Below are 19,631 nucleotides of genomic sequence, written 5' to 3' on the forward strand. Positions count from 1 at the left end.
TACAAGTCCTACAGAACACCGAAGAAAAAAAAAAGTCAGTCCAGAAAATTTAGCATCTCAGTAAGAGACCGTCGCTACTTAACAAAAGCAGGCAAGCTCGGCAACAATCTAAAATCCAAATCCAACTTAACCAGATTTTTGAATAATTTGTTCAACAACAAACACTGAAATAGATAATTTAACTGTGAATGAACATTACAGCAAATCATTTCAAACAGCGATTTACCAAAAACTAAGACATACCATTACTCGTGCCGCCAGCTGTTCACCCCTTTTCTCTAAGAGGTTGTAAATAAGACTCATCTGAAACAAAGCTTGAGTGAGTGGTGCAGGGCTGCTCTCTTTCTCGAGGTAATCGATCAGCTCAAAGGCCTTTTTCAGAGACTCTTTTCCTAGACTATAAGGTTAACAAGCACAGAAAATAAAAATGGGTTCTTGAACAAAAGCGCTCCCTGAAACAAGATCAGAAGGGATACTACCTATCTTATACAAGTCATAATAACCTCAACTATGTTGAGAGGGATAGGTGAGCAGAAGCAGTAATGTAAGAAACCGCTGAGATGCGGACATTTTCATATTCTTGTGTTAATACAAAGACCGCAACAATGGCCGCTAACATGCCTCAGTTAACAGAAACTAAGAAGGCATGAAAAAGATGACTGAAAACATCTACCATAAATTAGGATAACCAGACATAAGAAGCAGTGATTGAAGAGGTTATCCAGAATATTCAACCTTACCTGGGTTGCGGAGCCAATGGTGAGAGACAAGAGAGGGAGCCAGTAAAAGTTTTAGAGGCAAATAGCTTATTTCTCTAAGATGGGACACTCACGGAGAGAGTGCAGAAGAACAGCATACTAAGCAGATACCAAAGAAAACAGCAACAGAAACTACCACATGCTCTTTGAGATGCAAAGAAATGGATGCTGCTACTAAGAACAGGGAGGTAATATCTAACATTGACACAGAAGCTTCAGGGAAATAACTTTAAAAGTTACTTTTACTGAATAGGGAGCAGTTTCAATGGGCTAATGAAGACTAAATTAAAGCTTCCATGAAGCAGTCTTCTCTGACCCAAGTCTGATCTTCTTTGACTCGGAAAAAACTTAAACATTAACTGTGTTTTCCAGTACAAAAGTCTTACCCTGCCAGACTGAAGATATTGTTGATCAGATTGGCTCTGTCTTTAGCACTCAGAGCAGTGTGATTTTTTTTCAGCAGATCAATCAGCGTCTTCCAGTCTTCAGTGTAGTGTACTATGTAATAACCACTCATATCCACGTTGAATTTTATCCATTCCACCTCTTCCGGAAGTTCAATGACAGCTAACGGAGAGAGAACCAGACACGAACGTTCAGCATCTCTTACTTCAATTCCAAATCTCTAAAGGCAACTGAGTCTGAAAGACCAATAAATCCTTTTCCACCCACTAGCCCAACAGTTCCCCTTGCTACGGGGAAGTAAAAGCCACGTTGTTCCAGGTGAATGCGCCAAAATTCTGGCTTGTACTTTTCCTCCTTCAATGCTGGATCTGATTGAACGAACAGCATCAAAGTCTACTCCCAGTTGGATCTATCTACGCACTTTAAAACACAACAGAAGAATAGAAACCAAATAATGCACATATATGCCTTGCAGCCACAACACAGTGGACAACTATAATAGGGAGGCTCCGCTACCTAGAAACTGAGGAGAGAGAGGTTTTAGTTCATGACGGCTGTATGGCATAAATGGGCCACAGCTTATTATGCTGGAGATGAAGACAAGCTTATTTCAACATGGCAAATCAAACTTCAGGCATGATGAGAACGTGAATTAAGTGAGCAATAATATGCTACAGTCATGGTGTGCCAGTTATTTTGTATTCCACCAGTGAACCTAACACCAAAAACAATTAGACAAAAGGCAAACCTAGCTAATCAAGTACTACTGTAGAAGTACGGAAGTATGCCAAGTCCCTTTATTTCCCCTTTCCTCACCCAGAAATCACAGTGGCAAAATTAAAGCAAAAAGCAAAAACAAGCCCCCCCAAAAAGATGTGCGTACTTTTTATTGATGCGTTAGCTTTACTTGGAAGGCATTTGCAATATGGCAATAGTTTATTTTTAAAAACTGATGGCTACATCCTCAGCAAATTTTCCATCATGCCAGGTAACTTGTTCAAGGAAACCAGAGCACCCATTTCCCATTGGCTGGCTTTACGTTTCAGCAGAAACCTAAGTTACTCAGGTTTTCATACCTGAAGTACAGAGCAATCACAAAGAGACAGTTCAAGAATCAACTCAGCTACCACCTGAGTCACATTAGGCAATTACACACTGTAGTTTATTCAGTACAGCTAAGCTCACACGTGTAAGAGACCTCACTAAGTAATAACACTGGGTGATTCAGAGAAGGGCTAAACCATGAAAGTTTCAAAATGAAAGTATGCTTTCCGATCAAAGAGGTAGGTAGCAAGAAAGGACAGCAACAAGCAAGTTATAAAGAACTCTGAATTACGCACAAGAGGCAAATTCGTAAGTAGGAGCTTTCATACTAAATATGCACACGCTGTCTTAAGTGTCACCCTTCCAAAGGGGCATAAAAATCTAGACACTTAACATTATTTGAGTGACCTGGATTTCTGAGGCTTACAATACTGTGTGACAAGATATGATCGAATCACAGGAAGGTCGTGAAGACTGCAGGACTGCTGTAGCATTATCAAGCCACAAGCTAAATCCCATTTAGAATTGCTGAACACAAGTCTCATGGTGCCTAGAAGCGGCCTGTCGCGCACCTTTTCAGACAAAGCCTTCTTCAAGAAAAATGGTCAAAGCCTGCATGAAGGACTCTCACTAAGAAGCTATTTAAGCTGCAAAACTATTTCGCCTTCAGCTGTTGCCCTGTTATTAAGATCCTACAGATGAGGTATAAGGTACCCTAGTAAAGGGCTAGAATGTGCCACTAGATCTCACGGCAAAGGGAATGAGTTCAACTGTGAGATAAGAGCCATCACCACACACAGGCACAAAGAGGAACTCGGTCCAATACAAAATACTGACGAACTTTACATGACACGTCAACAGTCCAAGAGCAAAGCAGCCTCAGGACACGTATTTTGTTTCAGTCCAGTAACGGCAAGAAATGACTGACCAGAACATCTTTCGGCTACTCACTGTCATTCCCTTTCCCAATTGTTATTCAGGTACGGATGATGAAAGAGTAAAGAGCTGAATGAACGTTCTGGTGGGCAGTGGTTTACTCTTCCCAGGGCTCAAAAGCCTTCCTCTGTCATATGAGGAAACATGTATCAGTTACCTGGTAAATTCACTCAGCTATGTGATGGAAGTATATATGCGGATCTGGCGGCAGTACTGGTGACTTATTTACAACTGTTGTCATACAAGCAGCTGCGTTTACATCACATAACAGAGGACACTAACATTTTGTTGACATGAACAAAAGCAGGGCACCAGGGCGTGCTAAGATCTAATCACCATCAGGGAAAAACCTCTGTTCACTGCTGCCTATCTTGTTGCCTCCTAATGAACTCAACCAGAAGACAGTAGGAGTAAGAGCACAGGTGCATCTCAGGCCCAAGAACACTGAGGTAGCCATAGCTCGCGTTCCAGATTAGAGTTTCAGAAAAAGGGTAGGAACTCCAAAATAGAGGAGGAGGAGATAAACAAACAAACAAAAGAAAGAGACAGAGACAAATAAAGAAACCACATCCGCAACAACCGATGGAGCCATTTCTCATTAGAATATTCAGATGCATCGTGAAGCCCCACCGCTTTATGGAATCGTTCATATGGGGGGGCGGGGGGGGGAAAGGAGAGTTACTTGGGAGAAAAAAAGTCGATGGAGTTCTGAAAAAAATAAAAATCTTGTTTCAGTGTTCACTTTTTAAATACTAAATAAAGATACCTAATGAGAAACACTGTAAAAATATGGAAATAAGTTTAAAGAAAGTAGCGTCTTGGTTGACTGAATACAAGATTTCCAAACATTTCGGCCTGTTGCAATTCAAGATTAGGCTTCAGCTGTGAAGTCTCATGAACAAGACGACTGCACTCTTCCCAGTTCTGGAAGACCTCTGTCATCTCAGAGTTAGTAAAAACTGATCAGATTTCATTCAGAGTCATCATTTTTAAAAGCTTTTAGGACTCAAACATCGGTGGCCTTTACAATTAATTTAGTGACTAAGCAGCATGGTGAAGTGGAACGGTATATGCATTTTGCTTTGCTGCGTTGCACTTGCAAAACCAATTTTAGCTTCATTTGTCTCTGGAATAATTATTTATACTTTTGTTTTCTTACGTAAGTGCTATTTTCAAACAAAAATTTCTACAGAAAAAACTTTTATATGACACTTCTACATCTACTTCCACTTTAATTGTTTCTTGATGACATTTTATGATGTTTAGAATTTGATATAATTGCTGCATTTGTGCAAATGCTTAAGATACAGTTCTTTGGTTACAAACTTGCAAAATAGTGCTTGGCTTTGTGCATGTGTGCGCATATATATCTGCCTGCGTTCACAGACACACACACAAAATATTTACGGACGTTCACAATAGCAGCAGCATTTTGACCGCTTGAGATAGTCTACCTAGGTAGACTACAGCAATTAAAGTTAACACAGCAAGAAGTGAATATCCTGTGACACTTTTATATGTATAAACTGGCTTACCTGGCTATGAATACTTAAAATTCAAACACTGAACCTTACCAGCAAAGTTATGTTCCTCTTTATATACATCAACCTACAATCACATTTATATCTTTATGAGCTGTGCTAGTCACAAAGTTGCTGAGTGTTTGTCAGTACCCTCACACTTCAGCATGGATTTTTTTGTTGATAGATAAACTAATACTTTATTTATTAGAACCAAGAGATAAGGAATGGAATTTAAACACTGAAGTTCCTCGGACTATCGGCTTGTGCGCCTTATGTGAAAGTGATCCCATGAAGCCTGCACAAACAGTGACAGAAAAAAAGTTAAAGTACTTCAATCAAGCTGCAGATGCTATTAAAGAGACAGTTGGCTTTGGAACAGTGTGTGTGGAACAGCTTCCACAAGCTGGATGATTTTTTTTCTTTTTCTTTTTTTTTTTTTTTTTTTTTTTAAAGTGATGGGAACATTGCATTAAATCAGACACTACTAACAGGTCTAATTGGTAAGTTTTTTGCTTTGTTGTTTTTTTTTTTTTAAAGCAGATACAGAGTTTTCTGCATACAGCTATATATAGACTATGTCTCCAAGTGTAACGCAAGACTGTATTTAGTGAGCTGATGCTTCAAAATCAGCTGGCTTACAGCATAATTGTAAGCAAAGCCAACTAGCCCACTGAGGAAGCCAGGCTACAAACTGAGCTGCGTTGTGTAGACACACCTTCAGAAACAAAGGCCGATGACCATCATGTAAAGAAGCAATTTCCCTCCTTCTGTCCAGGACTCCTTTCAAACTACATCCTCTCCTCTCTGCCCACCTTCATATATACACACAGAGCACTGACACACGACAGAGAAACTGGGATGGCATTAAGTGAATGAAAGGCCACGCTCTAGTTCCAAAGACCAATTAAATGCGAGAAAGAAGTTTTGGGATAAAGGAGGCAAAATTCTTCATTTCAGTTGATTATATAACTACTATCAAAAATGTCCATCTGTAGGCTCCTGCAATGCCATTAAGGTGCAATAAATATCCCACCAATCCCATTCCACCTCAAACTGTCCTCTATACACCTCTCCTACTCTGATAGCCTCCACACTCAAGTTCCTGCAGTGAGTGCCAAATTTACATGACAAACCAGACCACCAGCAGAGCTATTTACAGGTCAAACAATACTAAAGAAATCAGGTTACTTACCCATTAGTTTTAGTAAAGTCCAGAACTCATACAATTAAACAGCTCTGTTTTTCCATTCTGATAATGTGTAAAAAGTCTTTCTAAACCTTCAGCTCAAATGACAAAAGGCAAAAAGACTTGGAACACTTGGTAAAAGCAGCATCACAATGATATTAACAAATAACATTATCTACTTTAACTGCAGTGCTTCCAAAGCCATTTCAGAGGGCTAGAAGTTTGTGAATTTAGCAAACAGTAAAAACTTCAAGTTCAGCGCTAAGCATTTGATTTTAATTTTGTATAGCTTTATTTCAAACAGCACATGTGGCAGGTATGTCTATGAATTAAAAATAATTGTGTCAGGTAAACGCACTGAATAGTAAATTTAACGAGGGAGAAAAAGATACAACAGCAGATGTATGACAGTGAGACAGCTCATCAGCTTTAATAAAACACCAAAGACCTATTGATGTCAGTGGACCCAACAGAGATGGCCAACGTGATTTTAGCCCAACACTGAGTAAAACTGTATAGTAACTAATTGCTTGGGGAAGAGAAAAAACGGGACTGAATCAAAAAAAAAAAAATCACACAGATTAACTTTTTAGGATTCATATTTCTACTGCAGAAAAAAGTGTATGTGAAAAAGATGTATATATGGAAAGTGAAAAGCTGTTAAGCCTACCACAGCAATTAAGACGCGTTGTTCTCAGTTACAGTCTCTGAAATTATTTTGCACTACATATCTCCTTGCCTTCATATCTTAAGTGTGTGCTGAGAAAGATAAGTAACCTATAAAAAGCAAGTTACTTTTGAGTCACATACCTGACTTTTGGTCCAGTAAATATGCATTAGTACAATGGGTAAAGTTGCAGTTACTAGTTATGTAGGTGAGAGGAATATGCCACAGATAACTGCAAAGGAAAGCAAATGTTTACTGACATATTATATAGAGATTAATCTTTGTATTGTTATTTTTTCCCCGTTTAAGCATTTTAATAGATTAATAGCAGTGGAACCACTACATCCTGTGAAACATGATAAAGTATATACTCAACTCATATCACTACAATATCTAAGCGCAACAATAATTTTTTTTTTTATTCCCACCACCTTTGGGAGGCAGAAAAGATTCCTAGTACTTCTTCCTCAGTCCCAACGTCCTAAGTAGGTTTTCCGAAGTCATATGGACAGGAAATCTCTGGCCACGTAAGATATTCAGCCAATATTCTTTTCGCCTCAATTCACTGTTTCGTCTGCTTGAAGTTTTACAGGTTTTGTTTTTTGTTTTTTTTTTTTTTTTTATAAATGATGTTATTCAAGTTCACGATTACAATTCCAAATCATGCTAACAGAAACCGTAACAGATTGCATACTATCAAGACAGACTCAAGCAAACTGCAAGCTGGAAGAGTAAATGCTAACTTGCATTGTAATGATAAGAATTTGACTATTAAGAAAAAAATACGTAATTTGAGATATCAAATCAAATTATACATATGCATTCCAATTTTGACACGGACCTTTTCTGTGAATGATTCACACAGAACTCTCTCCTTGAAAAGATTTTCACACTTTCCCCAAAATGACATCTGTTAGAAGAAGAATTAAGCCTAACAATCCTTCCTTTCTTCCCTAACCTTTTAACCAGACATGGTTAAACCTTCTTCCCCACAACAAAAATAAAACAAAGTCCTGTAACTTCCAACGTTTCAAGAGGGAAATTCCTCTCAGGAACGATTCTGTAAGATGATGCAAAGGACTCAGGTCCCATTAAGATTTCAGTTCCCATCAACAATTCAAATAGCTAAATAAGAACACTAATATTGCAAAAGATTCAAACTTATGTACTACTGCAACATACAGTTAAGTTTCACGATATTAGGCAAATTTGCAGTAAAATCAGTTTTGCAATTATCATCCACTGCCTCATCTTTATTTCCTCAGTGTTTACTTATCTATTTCCCTTTATTCTTTGGTACAGTGGACATTACCCCTCACATATTCGACTATTATCATGCATGAGTGCTATATTAAAAACATTAAACCAAAAAAGCATTGATTCTGTCTTCTATGTTCTCCTCCAACAAGGCCCAAGGCACACACTTAATACTGACAGAAAGAAGCAGAGATTCTAAAATAGGTCATATGCTCTTCTTTCTTCATAGTGTTTCAACTGTAACTTCTTCAACCCGTCCTCCTTTCAGCTTCCCATTAACCACACAAAACTTGCCGAAATTAAAAGAAAAAACTTTACCCGAGAGATCTGCCTTTTGATACTGAGAGAGCTGAACAATTCATTCTACCAGTTACTGCAACTCATCACGTCGAATTCAAAAGCTTCAGGAAAGCATGTAAATAAATTCAATTTATGAGGCAAGGCCACAGAGTTTCACCAATTGCCAAGGTGGAAACAGACAAGGACCATCAGGTATTTTTCAAGGTAGATATTAGAAGCCTGTGTTTCTGTGCTACGTTCTCTTTATTACTGACTACCTTCAGAGACCCCCTGAACGCAAATGGGAAAGACATATAAATCTGCAGATAGATTTTTACGGGCAGAAAGTAATGAGGAGGTAATAACCTGGCATCTGACGTCCAATTTTCTGGCTCCACACGATATACAAATTTCTCCTGTTGTACAGAGATGTTCTTTCCTTTTCGAACAACAGTCACTAAAGGAAATCCTTTATGCAGAATCCAGGTTTTCATTAACTTTTTTACATCTAGTGTTCCATTAGTAATCTGTGTAACGGGGGGGAAAGGGGAGGAGGAAAACAGATTAAACAGATTCTCCATGAATAACTATTTTTGAACCTCCCTCCTTAGCTCATCAGAACAGTAGTACCTGTAGAGGGTCATTTTCACAAATCAAATCAAACTAATTCTATTAGAAATGACAGGTTTGTATTTTCACCACAGCAATGATTGATTTTATTGACATATCTTCTCTTAACACCACAGCAGCTCCTTGGCCCAATGAAAGCAGGACAAAACCTATGAGAATTATTTCTTTCCCCTTCCTTCCAGATGAGGTGGACAGAAAGTTTATCTGCAGTGTTACAGATTTTTCTTTTAATGCTGCTGCAAGTTTCTCATCTCCCCTCCAATTACGGCTTCTCCCAACTTCTGTGGGAAGGTAAGACTTAAGAAACCGATCATGGATTTTTTGCTTTACAGACAGCAAAATCTATGACCAAAGAAAAGGCTGTTTTTATGGTTGAAATTTTCAACTATATTCAATTTTGACCTGAACAACAGGAACAAAAGGAAGAAGAACCCGTCAAATTGTTGAGTACCATACATTTTTAATAAATCCAATAAATATGGAAAAGTAACCCAAAAGGAAACCGAAGGTCTTAACCCACGATAATAGTAACGATTTAACTGGCATAGGGAAGACTAGAACACACGCTTTACTCCAGCACAGCTCCAGGCCTTCCTTTCCATTTGAGAGCTGCTGGACTCGATGATTCCTGGCAGTCTGTTTTCCTACAATTCCAATTCCACTCACTGAAACAGAAGCTACCACTGAAATAAAGTTACACAAGCAGCGAGCATCCAAGACGTAAATGCTTTCTAAGGAATTTGGATTTATCTGTTGCATGGAACTAAAGTTTGATCCCACACTTGAGATGAGCGGTTTTATTCCGGCCCTCACACACTAACAGCAGAACTCTAGAGACGCTGACGTGTTCCCACGTGGTACATACCCACTTCCAAGAGGTTCTGGAATGCTACAGAAGGGACTCCTAGAAGCTACAAGAATGAAGATTCCGTATGATGGAATTCAGGACTGCCACAAGAAAAAGCGTTCAAGTATCTCTCTGTGGTGTATTACCTTTTTTCTTTATGAACGAGGAAATAAATCAAAATCCACAACACACACGTGAAAAACACGAGCAGAGCATCAAAGATGGATACCTCATTCATGCTGTCCCACAAGTCATCACTCTTGGTGGATCCATAGCTATAATTACGCAGATATACCTCAACGCCAGCTTGGAAAACATCCTTAGTGAGATAGTGCTTCAGCATCAACAGAAGTGAAGCCCCCTCGAGAAGAAAAAAAAAAGGAAAAAAAAAGTAAGTCAAAGGGAAGTTACAGAATTTGCTGAAGCATATACAAACTATAGTACTGTTACAGTACAAGAGCAACTCAGTAGCTGGCAGATTTTATCCCAAACAATATCATTTGAATAATTATCTTAACATCCAGTTGCTTTGGGAAAAAATATTTTTGGATATCTCAAAAGCTCCAAACACAGAAAATAAAAAAGCTAATACAGTTTGAATTTTTTATCTCCGTTATCGTCATCTAAAATATATTGCTTTCTTACTGAAGTCTTTCTGCTGGCTGTCGTACTTCATTAGCAATACTCATCTGTATGGTATAGAACTGCACTTGCGACACGTGGTGTTTGACAGTTACGTGTTTTGCAGCTAAATCAAAAAACTAAAACGGATGGCAGAGGGAGATACACTAGTAAGCTGGAATTAAAAATAGCAGTGTATTTTGACAATGTTTAAATACACGCATGTTTTATTAAACAAGCGCACTGAGTAGCCAATTCTGCAAAACGTTGAATATAATCTTTAATTACAGTTTCAAAGTGGCCAGGAATGTATAGCCAGAAAGGTGCTTTTACATAGTTGAAAGCAAGCCCTTGTCCTTCTCCAGGAACACTCCTACGTCAGTGTCACTAATCAATTAACTGCCGGAAGAATTGCACGCTGTACAACTGACTGCAGATGAGCAGTCATAGTCCTTGAAAAGTTTAAAGGCATACTTTACATTTCTGATACTAAAACATGTATTAGAGAAAGGATTAAGAAAACAACGAAGGCAAGATATTCATGAGGGCATGTATGGTTTTCATAGACTCCAAATTAAAGTCTGGGCATTCAAGTAACATCTTGCATGAAGCTGAAGTCTGCCTGAACAACGTTAATCTAATCTACTCATGAAACAGTAGGAATACCCCTTATCATAAGCTTGAAGAATATGAACGTTTGTTCCTTTCCTGCACGCGTGCATATTTAAGCTATAGCTCTACTTTTTGTGGTTTTTCTCAGGAGTGCTTACTGTCAAATACTCCCAAACACCACTGTTACACCAGCTAGATTGCTGTCCCACCATTGAGCATTAGGGATACCGGTAATTTGCAAAACCACCAGGCTAAAATAATTTCGTATAGCAATTTCTATTCCAGAGCAATAAAACGTAGAGGCGATCTATTCATCTCTGTCACTTGGGAGTAAAAACGAAGCAAGCTGTGAAATTCAGTAATAGCCCCCATGAGCTGATTAGGGACTACACTGTGAGTGTCTGCCTACTCAAATTGCCGAGATACAGGGTCAAGAGTAGTGGGAATACAAAGATGACCTGTACGAATGAAAAAACAACGCAATTAAAGCCTCCACAATGAGCAGAGGAGCAAAGAGAAACCTGTTTCTTACAGCGCAAGGCCAAAACGTCTTTACCTCCTAAACTTAAAGAGCTAGGTTGTTACATCTCCCTCCAGAACGTGCACACAAAGACCCTTAAGAAAGATTTGATAGCAGTAAGCTAGTAGAAACGGCCTAACGTAATGTTTTACTAATCGACTGAAACTCTGGTCCCATCACTTTTAGAATACTTCTACTGAAATTATACAGAGCTTTGGTCAGAGAGTGACAAATTTCTCTCTTAAGTTACATCGCTACAAGCGCAGTTGTGCAAGGCTTGTAGCTTTCAGAAGCCCCCAAAAAAGGGAACTACTTGAGACCGCAACTGCCTCTTTGAAGAATGAAATACGTCATGTCTTTTGACATACGTAGTCCCTTTTTAGGGACTGAAAACAAATCCGTTTTGCAGGCAAGGGTAAGCTGAAAATCACACAGCTCTGTTCTTGTACTTCAGAAAACAGAACAAGAGAAAAGCAGAAGCACATCACAACTGTAAGTACTCTATTCAGCTTCTCAGACTACCAAGGGATGCCAGACAACACGCTGAGCTGTTAAGTCTTGCAAAAAAAAAAGGGGGAGGAGAAACAAAACCAGCCGGGGGAGCTGCCTTGCACAGAGTAGAGGAAGATGCAGCATTAGACTATTTTCAAGTGAGCACTTGCTGTCTCCAAGGTTTCTTATTAGATGACAATACAAACATATAAACTGCATGAAAAAATGAGAGAGAACCCAGAAAAAGAGAGAAGGCTTTCCTCCAATATTCCCAAAAGCATAGGATGCCGTATCTAAAGACTGAGCCAATACAAGTCAGAATTTGGCAAATACAAGTATTTGCTCTCATCATGTTTTTCTGAGTAAGGCACAGCAAAGCTTTAAAAAGAAACTTCACGTACAAACCTCGCTGTACACTGAAAACAGATATAATCAGGTTGCAGATAACCAGGTATGCTGTCACACTGAAATTGCAGATGCAAATCTCCACCTCAGGAACTATCTAAAATGTTGATTTTTAAAAGGAGGGAGACTACGAAGAGGACAAACTGTTTCGATGCGTGCCTTTTTTCTTAAGCATCTGTTACAGTCTGCTATCAGAGACAGACTATATCGCTCGTTGGACATTTTGTTTTGCCCACCATGTCCCTTTGTATGCTTTCTGGAGTATTTTATTTCTGTGCTGAAGCACGCACCAAGCAGAAGAATATTATGTAAGCACCCAGATATGTGCAGATAATATTTTCCTAATGAAAGATTATGTAGCTGCTCAGAAACATTACGGAAACATCCTCAGGAACAAGACTGTTGGTGCTATGCGCAAACTACCCCAAAACAATTGTCAGCATATGCCTACTTACTCACAGTCCCACATCCATACTTACTATGGCTCATCACTTTCCAAAGATTTTTTGAAGTTACCTTTATATAAGAAAGCGCATCAAACATTTCTTCAATCTGTTCTGAAGACTGAACAGTGGAAGAGAGTGGATGCGAAGAGTTCAAGGAATCCTTCATCATAGCCTTGAAAATCAGATTTAGGAAATCTTCATCCTAGAAGAGAAACCTTTATACGTATCTGAGAAGCGAGAACATACACGGCAAGAAGAATAATAAAACTTGTCTTTGTCCTTCTCTTCCGTTAATCTGGCATAGCAGCCTGCTCTTCTGTGCTCTTAGGAAAAGCGTGCTAACCATCCTGCCAATGGAGGCAGCAAAAGTATCGTCAGGGTACCGCTTGTGACATCTACTCTTTTCCTGCTGGATTTTTAGCAGTGGAATCTAAATCTTGAGTTTGCACCGTAAGCCAGACCCTCAAGCCCTTGTCCCAGCTAAAAATATCTTCAGCACTAGAGAAAATACATGTAGCTAATAAACAAGCAAGTATCCACCAAATTTCAGATCTGGCACAAAATGTTTTCAGTCCATTTATGAGAAGCCAAGATTATAAAGCATACTAAAGGAGTCCTTTTTTTAAATGTTAAAAAGTGAAGCCTGTAGTGACAGTATTGACTATACAGTGATGTCTGTGTGAATGTGAACACTATCTTATCTAATGATCCTAGTACCAAAGTTACTTCTGTCTTTCCTTCTAGGATGAAGATATCTGAAATGAATACGTTGTCACCAGAACTACCCATCCCCAAACACTAGGAATTTAAACTACTATTAACGAAGCTGATCATACTGGTATTTGTACGTTCTATTTCATTGAAAGCTGAGCACGTTACTTCTCTGTACAGCTTCTGCGGAGCAGGAGCGGATCTTACCACGTTACAGGGAGAGAGAAGAGGGGAAAAAACAAAACAAAACACCCAACTCCACACCCCCACCCCACACACCAGCATATAAGACAATCAAGATGCTCTTTAAAAACGTTAACATTTTAGAGCTATTTTCTTTGAATGTAGAAGTTCTGAGTGAATTTTTACTTTTAATAAAACACTTTTGGGCACCACCATGTGGTGAAGTGAGATGTAGGTGAAGGCAGTTTGTCAGGCAGCTTTCCGAATGAAGCACATGCACGCTGTATGACAAACGTGTCCTTTTTAAAAAGCAGACCAGTTTTGTGTCCTCCCCTCACTATATATGTGCCCAACAAAAAGAATCTACGTAATCACACTTTCAGGCAGGCATCAACACAATTAACAAACTCAGGCCAAATGAACAACCTTTTAAACACCCAGCGCCAGGAAAGAAATTTACCGAATCAAGTTATCGGCCCAGGTTCCTTCTAGATGCTGAAAAGCTCTTAACGAGCAGCCAGGATGCTGAGAAGGGCCCAAACGAGCGTGCAGGAAACCGGAAGTACCACTTAGGCTTTTTACCTAGTGACTCTCTAACGCAAACTGCATAAGCAGTCCTGGAAGCAGAGCCTAGAACTCTCCTCTCCTAGAGGAGTACCTTTATATCAGGAGGCAAATTTAGTCTCTGTGCTGCTCTCTCCCTTCAGTCCCACCAGCATTCCTTTCTCTGCCTTTATTCACTGATAGAGCCACTTTGCCACAGTAGCTGGTGTCCTCTCCTTAGAGGTGAAAGGCTATATTTGAAGCCCTCATGTTATCCATAGCCGGAAAAGTTAGGTCACTCAGTTCCTGAGTAAGTTTTTAAATCATCATTAGGTTATTACATCAAAAAGTTTCCTGTTCCTTCACCCATGTTTATAAAGAGAAGCACTTGTGGGATTAGCGCTTTGTACTATCAGTGTAATTCAAAGCTATCAGAATCCACTGGGTAGGCCCGTAACATGTTATTAGATCAAGTCCCCAGTTTCCGAACCCCAGACTGGTTTAGACACAAGCACGTACCAAGAGGATGACGAGACAGGAACGACTCCAGGCATATTTGGTAATCTAAAGCCCTGGTGCTGCCTAAATCTACTAGGAAAAGTGAAAACTGACAAACTTTGCCAACAACGTGTTTGGACTTTCAGGACGTTGATTTTAAGCTCTAATTTGGTACACAGACATAGCTTTTAATGACCATTATGTTGCAGAGAATATCTCAGCTAACATAAACAAAGATTGTGCGTAGACCACTTCTGCACATTTCTAGTTACCTCTTCACTAACAAGTGTTAGAGAAAACCAACATTCATTTAAAAAAAAAAAAAAAAAGACATTATCTCTAATATCATTGAAGTGTCAAAGAAGAAGAAATATAGCGTAATTCAAATGGGGCACAAAGTAAATTTCAGTGTGAGTTCATAACTATCAGTCCTTTGTGGTCAGTATTAAAAAACAGAACGTGGTGAAGATACAAAAAGACTAGTCATATAAAGTACTTACTGAATGTAATTCTGGAAAAATCTCCTCCATGGCAAAGTACTCCATAAAAGTGGCAAATCCTTCATTCAGCCAAAGATCGTTCCACCACTCCATAGTTACTAGGTTGCCGAACCACTACGACAGACCAAAAACATAATCCTTTTTCTCTATAAATGAGATAAATGCTCACTAAAATCGATTAAATAACGTAATCAAATGAGTACAGCGACACTCCATTCATCCTCAGCTTTGTAAAGGATCTCGTGCCAAAAAGAGAGTTTAGTCAAAACCACAGTAACGCTTTTGTATGAACACCTCAGTAAGTGGATCGTAAAGAGTTGCACTCTGCCTTCTGCATTAGAAATAATACAGCATTCTGAACAGATATAACATGCACCATAGTCACAGCGAGAGCAGGAGGGGAATTAAAATGCGAGAGGATTTTTTTTTTTTTTTTAAAGCAATTAAATGACTTCCTCCCCAATCCAATACCTGATGGGCCAGCTCATGAGCTATCACTGCAGTTATTAGCTTTTTATCTTTTGCTGAAGAGGTTTTGTTGTCATATAAGAGAGCTGTTTCTCGGAAGGTGATCAAGCCCCAGTTTTCCATAGCACCTGACTGAAAATCAGGAATAGCTACCAGATCTGGAAAAAATTTGAAAGAAGCTATTGTTACTATTGAAAACTTATTTAAAACAATTCTGTATTTCAAGTCTACCTATGGCATTGCATACAAGCCCTAAAAACTTCATTATTTAAACCCTGTGGCTCATGTTTCAAACACAGAAGCTGCCCTGTAGATTTATAGCCATGTTTCTCTAGCAATACTCTGCGACAAACATCTTCAAAGCAGTACACAAACCTTGTCAAAAGGTCTTGCATGCACACAAGTAACCAGGAATTGCTCCTGCCACTACTGAAGGCGGTAGTCTTAAAAGACTGGCATTTAAGAACTCTCCCAGTCCGACACACAGAAAAGTCAGGTTGCAGATAACAGACAGGTACGCATGCCTCGCAGACTGAGAATTTTGCATCTCCCTATCCAAGGGCATCATGTTTAACTGAACTCTTCCTCTGATGTCACATACAAATCTAAACAATCTGGAGTCAAAAAGCTCACAGTTTTCCAGCGTGGGAAGATTTAGTCGATTTTAAAAATAATTTTTAGGTACCCCTCATTTGAGGGATGTTTTATGCTATCTACCTTTGTTAGCACTTCTTAAAGAAAGGAAAAATTCCCTGTATTGGTCAGAACTGATTACAGCTTCCTTTTTCCTGTTGTTTAAAAAAAGGGAAGTCAGAAAGGCCTTACCTAATTTTTCAAGAGGGTAATTTATTAAAAAGTACTTTTGATAAAATTCCAGAAGCTTCACTGCTGTGTTTAGAGCATATCCAACTTGGTTTAGATGCTGCGGTACGGCATAGATGGAGACCTAGTCCAAACAGAAGAGAAAACATTTCAAAATGTACAGCCACAAAAGCTCTATAAGGAAAAGAAAAGCAGAGAGAACTCCCCAGAACGGACAGGACCAATTTCTTGGGCACACTTTTTTTGGGGGGGGGGGGGACGGACACAAGATGCAAACACAGATTATCAAGCTGTCTTTGAAGATTGTTGCCAGAGCTTATTATCAGTTGAAGAACATACAGACTATCCAATTATCAGCAGTGCAGGCAAAGACAGTGCAAGGCTATCGGCCCTTTTATGACACCTTTAGGACGGTCTTCAGGAAGGGCCTGCGCCAACAGAAGTTCATCCATTTCCCCTTCCACACCCCATGAGTTATTAACTGATCCTCCTGGCAAACCTTGATTCATTTGTAATTTTCAGGTATCACTAAGACAAAACTAATACCATCTGCAAGAAACTCATTCAAGGACTAATGATTTCCACCAAGTTCATCCATTCCTCTAAGGTAGGGGCCACATTAGATTCAGTGTAAGAAGCTTTCAAAAAAGTTGAGAATTTCAGGTCCTCCTCCATTCACACCAGAGTGGCTACAACAGTAAGAACTTTGATTAGATTATAAGATCCCCGTTCACCCAGATTTAGGATGTCTTTTCATACACAAAATATGTTGAGACACAAATTTTTCTGTTCCCCTTTCTATTTTCAGCTCTAACACACACACACCCAAATCAACAAAACCACTAAAACAAAGCAAAACCAAAAACCTTAATTTGGCCCCCTCTTGCTAGGCTATGCGTCAGGGAACAAACAACATTTCAACTAGACAGATAGGGTGCTCTTTTAACTACTGAGCAGATCAGAACCAAGCACGTACCAGTAGAGATTTAATCTAGTGTTGCTGAAAGTACAAAACCTTATCAGATGCAAATTTTAAGCTCAAAAACAAACAAAAAAAGTCATGTGGGAATCTTTCAGGGTCGGGAAAAAAGCTTATTACTTTATGAACACAAAGCAACTTTACACACTCTAAGCCTGAGCTTGTCATTATAACAGCCATGCCAATAAGCTTATTTTACGTGAACTGGTTAGTTCAGATTCTTCGACTCTGCAGGCCACAAATTGCTGGAAGTTGAGACCGCATCTCTAGAAAAACATCGTTATACGCCTGCCCTCTTCTTACAGTCTCAGTCTCCCCTGGCCTATTACTCACTGTTGGCAGCAGAACACCTCACCACCTAGACTTTGGCCTGACTTGCTGTGATTACTCTTATGCTGTCTCTCGTAAAGCTGATAAGCACTCCTATACCTTGCTAGATCCCTTGTGCCTGGGTGCGTTCTAAGCTCTGCTGGACTTCCCTAGCTTGGTTAAGTCTTAGGGGGCTCAGAAACCCCTGTGATTCTCCTCACCTTTTACTGCTTCTAGTAGTCAGAACGAAGGAAGGGCACATGTAGGAACCACCTTCCCTCAGTCTCAATATATCATTCAGTCTTCCTTTCCCTCTTACATGCTTTACTCTGCCATGAATACTTCTAAAATACTGACGTGAAAACGCTGACAATCCATGCAAGTTACGCTCACTATTAGGAACACAGAAGAGCATATCACACACACAATTGCTTCAGCCTCTCTGCAAACATGAAACTTTTGGTACACTGGCTAATATTCTCCTCGGTAAAGGACAGGCTAAATGCTTTTGCCAGGAAAGAAAGAGTTTAACTAAAGAGCTGAAGAGTACTCACGAGGGTAGAGGGCGAAATGCAGTTTTTCAAGCTAGTAGGATGAACTGTATTTAGTCTAAGTTGTAACTACAATGACTTGCCCAAGTCAGAAGGAAAGCGTGTTGATACAAACCCAGCAGCTTTACCTCTGTATGCTGGATTAGAGATATTTAGTCCATGAGATTATCTTGCTAGCCTAGAAGATAACAATGCTCAGTACTGCTTTTGAAAAGAGTTTCCTCTCCCTCTTAAGCTCTATTAGCACTAACTCAACTGGCTTTTTCTGCGCAGGTACTGACACTTCCCACACATCACCACAAAGGGGCAGTTCCTGCTACAGCCATGAAAATGACTGCTCACAGGAAACTCTTGCACCTCTTATAAGTAAGATTAAGGAGCATCTTTTAGTATTACCACATTCTTTATTTATTTACTGCAAAAGCACACATTGCAGGAACTGCTCGCTGACCCTGCGCACCAAATCCCTGCAAAGGACGAAGATTAAACAAGACCAATTATTTGATTCTCGGAACATCGGGGGGGGGGGGGGAGGGCACCAAAACGAAACAAAAAACAATTAGACCAGTGTATTCCAGTGAGTAAATATCGACTTAAAATTGGTCTGAATTTGCTCTACTGCAGAGCTTTTTTTTTTTTCTTTTTTCTTTTTTTTTTTTTTTGGGGGGGGGGGAGGGGGAAGAGAGGGAGGCTGGATATAGCTAACAGGCTCCTGAGGATAAAGAGGAGCATATCTGCAGCACTCCTGGAACTCATACAGCAAAAAGGGTTTCGTGATGCAAACAGCATGCAGGCTTTTTGGAGGGGAGGGGCTTTTTTTGAGAGGATACTTTGAGGGGAACAAACATACCAGAGTCCCATTAGTTTCCCTGCTGATGTTTTTCAAGTCTGCAACAACAAAGGCTACCAAGTAGGTGCTCATCTTCAAACTCACAAAAAACTCATCTTGAACAATCCCATTTGTCACAGGAGTAGTGGCTTCCTGCAGGTAGAAAGAAAATACTGTTATTGTTGCAAGCAACAAAAGACTAAGACACGCAAGCAGTCAGTGGTAAGTTACAGAATTACTTCACAAGCGGCTAGCAACAGCTTATGACCAAGAAGTAAAGATGTTCTGCAAGTCTGCTTATCATTCGATGGGATCGACAAGACCCACAATCCACATCTAAATTACTCATAGTTTAATAACTTGAGGAGACCTGGAACATTTAAGCATTACCCCAAAAGTAACTGTCAAGCTTTTATTATGCAGCATTACTAGACAATTCCATTGTTGCAGAGAAACCTCGTATCTCTTTTGGTTCACCCTTAAAGCCCCCAATATAAAAGCCTAATATGCTTTCTTATAAAGCTTTATAAACGAATCATCATTTACTCCCAGAAAGTGCTTCTACTCAAATAAAAACACACGAACATTAAAAAAAAAAAAAAAGCTATTT

The 19,631-nt window shown here is 39.4% G+C and overlaps 1 protein-coding gene across 3 annotated transcripts in view; it reads right to left on the reverse strand.

Moving 5' to 3' along the window:
* Positions 1-19,631, reverse strand: part of LOC104150448 (leucyl and cystinyl aminopeptidase) — a 60,669-nt gene that overhangs the window by 6,476 nt on the left and 34,562 nt on the right. For all 3 annotated transcript variants that reach the window (XM_068926069.1, XM_068926070.1, XM_068926068.1), the window contains 10 exons: positions 19,043-19,174; positions 16,357-16,477; positions 15,535-15,689; positions 15,064-15,177; positions 12,699-12,830; positions 9,762-9,893; positions 8,422-8,582; positions 6,663-6,751; positions 1,145-1,325; positions 244-397 (listed from right to left, as the gene is read on the reverse strand). In XM_068926069.1, the coding sequence (XP_068782170.1) occupies positions 244-397; positions 1,145-1,325; positions 6,663-6,751; positions 8,422-8,582; positions 9,762-9,893; positions 12,699-12,830; positions 15,064-15,177; positions 15,535-15,689; positions 16,357-16,477; positions 19,043-19,174 (1,371 nt within the window). The remainder of the gene's footprint in view (positions 1-243; positions 398-1,144; positions 1,326-6,662; positions 6,752-8,421; positions 8,583-9,761; positions 9,894-12,698; positions 12,831-15,063; positions 15,178-15,534; positions 15,690-16,356; positions 16,478-19,042; positions 19,175-19,631) is intronic.

The sequence above is a fragment of the Struthio camelus genome, chromosome W (genome assembly GCF_040807025.1).
Source record: "Struthio camelus isolate bStrCam1 chromosome W, bStrCam1.hap1, whole genome shotgun sequence".
In the NCBI taxonomy this organism is placed as follows: domain Eukaryota; kingdom Metazoa; phylum Chordata; class Aves; order Struthioniformes; family Struthionidae; genus Struthio; species Struthio camelus.